The sequence below is a fragment of the Limulus polyphemus genome, unplaced genomic scaffold, assembly GCF_000517525.1.
Source record: "Limulus polyphemus unplaced genomic scaffold, Limulus_polyphemus-2.1.2 Scaffold1655, whole genome shotgun sequence".
NCBI lineage: Eukaryota > Metazoa > Arthropoda > Merostomata > Xiphosura > Limulidae > Limulus > Limulus polyphemus.
The window spans coordinates 174,671-178,584 of NW_013667265.1; the positions used below are offsets into that span (position 1 = coordinate 174,671).

At 30.7% G+C, this 3,914-nt stretch overlaps 1 protein-coding gene across 1 annotated transcript in view; it reads left to right on the forward strand.

Annotated features, from left to right (window-relative positions):
• Positions 1–3,914, forward strand: part of LOC106464453 (mucin-5AC-like) — a 12,930-nt gene that overhangs the window by 3,512 nt on the left and 5,504 nt on the right. The window contains exons 4-5 of the mRNA XM_013924599.2: positions 278–421; positions 2,235–2,328. Coding sequence (XP_013780053.2) covers positions 278–421; positions 2,235–2,328 — 238 coding nt within the window. The remainder of the gene's footprint in view (positions 1–277; positions 422–2,234; positions 2,329–3,914) is intronic.

A 3,914-nucleotide genomic window follows, 5' to 3' on the forward strand; every position in this document is an offset into this window, starting at 1 on the left:
ATGTATTGAAGTTTTATTTAGCTGTAACCATGGTGTTATGTATTGAAGTTTTATTTAGCTGTAACCATGGTGTTATGTATTGAAGTTTTATTTAGCTGTAACCATGGTGTTATGTATTGAAGTTTTATTTAGCTGTAACCATGGTGTTATGTATTGAAGTTTTAAGAGAATTAACAAAAAAAAGTAAACAATTGAAATACTTTCTTTATAGAAACAAAATTTGAGTGTTTTCTTGCATAGTTTTTATATGAGTGTGATTTGTATTTTCTGGTTCCAGGGTATTAAAAGTGGGTGTACAGCAGTATGTTGCATTATAAGAGAAAAGACACTTTATCTTACCTGGCTTGGAGACTCCCAGGCTATGGTTGTTCGTCAGGGTGTACCCTTAGGTGTTATGTCACCACACAAGCCGGACCGAGAGGTGAATGATTTTTGATGGCTATATATATAAATTAAGAACGTATCTTGCACGGCTGTATAGATAAATTAAGAACGTATCTTGCACGGCTGTACAGATAAATTAAGAACGTATCTTGTACGGCTGTACGGATAAATTAAGAATGTATCTTGCACGGCTGTACGGATAAATTAAGAAAGTATCTTGCACGGCTGTACGGATAAATTAAGAAAGTATCTTGCACGGCTGTACGGATAAATTAAGAATGTATCTTGCACGGCTGTACGGATAAATTAAGAATGTATCTTGCACGGCTGTATGGATAAATTAAGAATGTATCTTGCACGGCTGTATGGATAAATTAAGAATGTATCTTGCACGGCTGTACGGATAAATTAAGAACGTATCTTGCACGGCTGTACGGATAAATTAAGAACGTATCTTGCATAGAAAGTGAGCAATTTAACCCAAGTTTTTGGTCATATCTTTACACATGAGTGTTGTAACAGACAAAAACATAAAATTATTGAATATCATGCAATATGTAGAGTCCACTAACAGTTAATAAAAACAAGTGTAGTTGGTAATTTGAGAGTAAAAATTTCCATACCAGATATATATAACTCTGAATTGTCCATTTACCTCTACAGTCACTTGTTTCTTGTCGAGAAGTAAGTGTTTGAAAGACAAATGTATCTTCTAATGCTAACAGTTTCTCTGTACTTTATTATTCCAATGTACGACTTTGCAAGTAGATTGATATATTAGAGACTATACAGCAACTTCTCGGTAAATTATACTGTCACGTTTATTTTTCACAGATCGTTTTTAAATGAGTGAGGCTACCCATGTCATTGACTTGAAATACTTTTATTATCATAACTTCTTGTCTTCTTACTGCAAGCCTGATGGAATTATGAAAGCTATTTATGTATTTTGAAGTCGAACACAAAATGTTAAATTCTTTCAGTTATTTTCGTGCTGATTTGAATAAATTGAAGACAGTTATTCGTATCATTTATTAATATCTCCAAGAAATTATTAAGTAAGAAGTTGATTAGGATTGTAGATCGTATATGTACCCCATTTGAATTAAGTCTTGTACTTATTTTTCAGCCTCACTTACAACTTAAACCTTTAGTTAGTGTGAAGGATAAACTTTCTCCGTTTAAATGTTTCAAGGTTGTTTTATTAATACTCTTTTACCTGGTATGCCTGTGCATACGCAATAGAGGTTGTTGAACACCTTTATTGTGGTTTTAAAGTTTTTAACAGTCAGTAGAGTTTATTACACCAGTACAGGCCAGTTATATATGATCAATGATAATTTGGTTAAAACAAGTGTTGTTACACATTATAAATATTGCTAATTAAACATTTGAAACCAGCTTTATTTTTCCTTTCTTTATAAGGTATAAATTTTTGTTTTTTGAGGGAATAAATACTTGAAATAATAACAAGCATTAATATGAATTTAGTATTAAAATCATATTAATATTTGATTAAAAACACTGAACTCTGAAAGTTTTTCAATTAAAATGTGGCATAAGTTCCAGCACTTGTGTGATAATTTGCAGGTATTTATTTTTTTTTGTCTTAGAACTAAAATTCCCCAAAAAACCGCTTCCTCTGTTGAAATGACTAGTTTTTTATCTATTAAAAATAAAAAGTAAATCGGGGGTTTTGATACTTAATTCCGAAGTAGTTTATGGGAAGAAACATAATAAGTTTGCAAGCTCTTTTGTTGGAATTTAATGATTTAAATACTAAAACCATATAGATTTTCTAAAAATGCCATGTCATTCACTAAAAATAAGTCTTTTTCTATGTTTTTCAGGATGAAAGACGAAGGATAGAGAATGCGGGAGGATGTGTACTGTTCATAGGTACTTGGAGAGTAAACGGAACCTTGGCTGTATCTAGAGCGCTAGGTATTTCTGTTGTATTTAATATTCATGTTGATACAGTAACATTATAAGCAGTAATTAATTAACTGATAAGGGAAACAAATACACACACATTACATAACCGTTCATGCTCATTGTCTTGTAAGCTTCGTAGCCAGTGTGTCATCTGCTTTCTTGCAAGATTTAAAACCTATTGTTAGAATTTTAAGACTACATATTTTTATTATTTTAAAAACATCTCTTCATTATTGCTTAAAAAATTGAATGTCAAGTGTCATAATTTGACAAACATTTTTTTATTATTAACTATTTATCTTGTATATAATGAAATGCCTGTACTTGAGTTAATTTTTTTTTCCAGTGAAGTTGGACCATGCAAGCACACAAACATATGTATAATAATAATAACCTACAGTACTTGAAAAAAAAAAATTATGAAGAATGCTAAAAAACGTTTCATGCAGACTTTTGTCATTCAGCATAACAAATTAATACTTGACAAATACTGAAAGTTCTAGCTTTTAAAATGATAGTTTTAAAATCTTAGTGCAGTTGAAAAAATATCTTGAAATGTGAACTAAATGGAATTAATCTCCTAATAGGCACAAGGAGAACTATACTATTTGTAAATAACAAATATAGTTTAAGTTTATGACCTACTCTTAGCCTATTATATTCAGTGTTTTTTTTTTTTTTTTTTGTTACTAAGAAATTGTGTGAAATTAAAATCTTAACAATGAATTGAATGTATTATTTTTAGAGGTTTTCAAATTGAGATTTACTTTCTAAAATATAAAGTACTTTTTTTTTTCTCTATATAACTTTGTTCAAAATAACACAAGAAATGCTATTGTCTTGCAAAGAGGTACAGTTTGCTTAACTCTTAAGGTGCACCTGTTGCCATATAGTGACCAGATAACGTGGTTTGAATTTCCCGCTAGAAATGCAAGCCAAGCACGCAAAATCAATAGACAAAGCTTAATCTGCACAGATGACAGTGTTGGTCACCCATTAGTATTCAACATGGCATATGTTACTATTCAAAACATCGGTGTCATTTGCAGTTTAAAATTGTTTAATTTTTATGAAAAACGTATACAAAATGGTATCGGATTGCTCCAGTGTTTTCACACTTCAATCGAACTTGCGCAAGCTGATGATTTTTGCTCTCATCCTGAATTATCTGTCATTGATATTAAGTGTGATATGATTGAAAAAATTAAATATTTAAAGGATTAAAGTTAATAGGAAGTAAGAAGTCCAGTTTTGAGTAACGATTTGATTTGAATGGTCAGAATCAGATAAATTCATTCAAAGTCAAAGTATTCTTTAAATTGATGTTTTAATTCGAAGCGTTTTTACTGTATAGTATCCTTCTGTTTTATGTCTTTAAAAGTGTATAAAATTTATAAATATTGCATTCAATGTCAGGAATCTGAATTTAACTTTGCTTAACACCCCCCCCCCCCCAAAGTGGCACAGCTGTATGTCTGCAGACTTACAACACTAGAATCTGTGTTTCATACCCGTGGTGGGCAGAGCACCAAGAGTATATCTTTGTGCTTAATTACAAACAAACTTTGCTTAAGGAATTTAATCTTTTTTTTTTT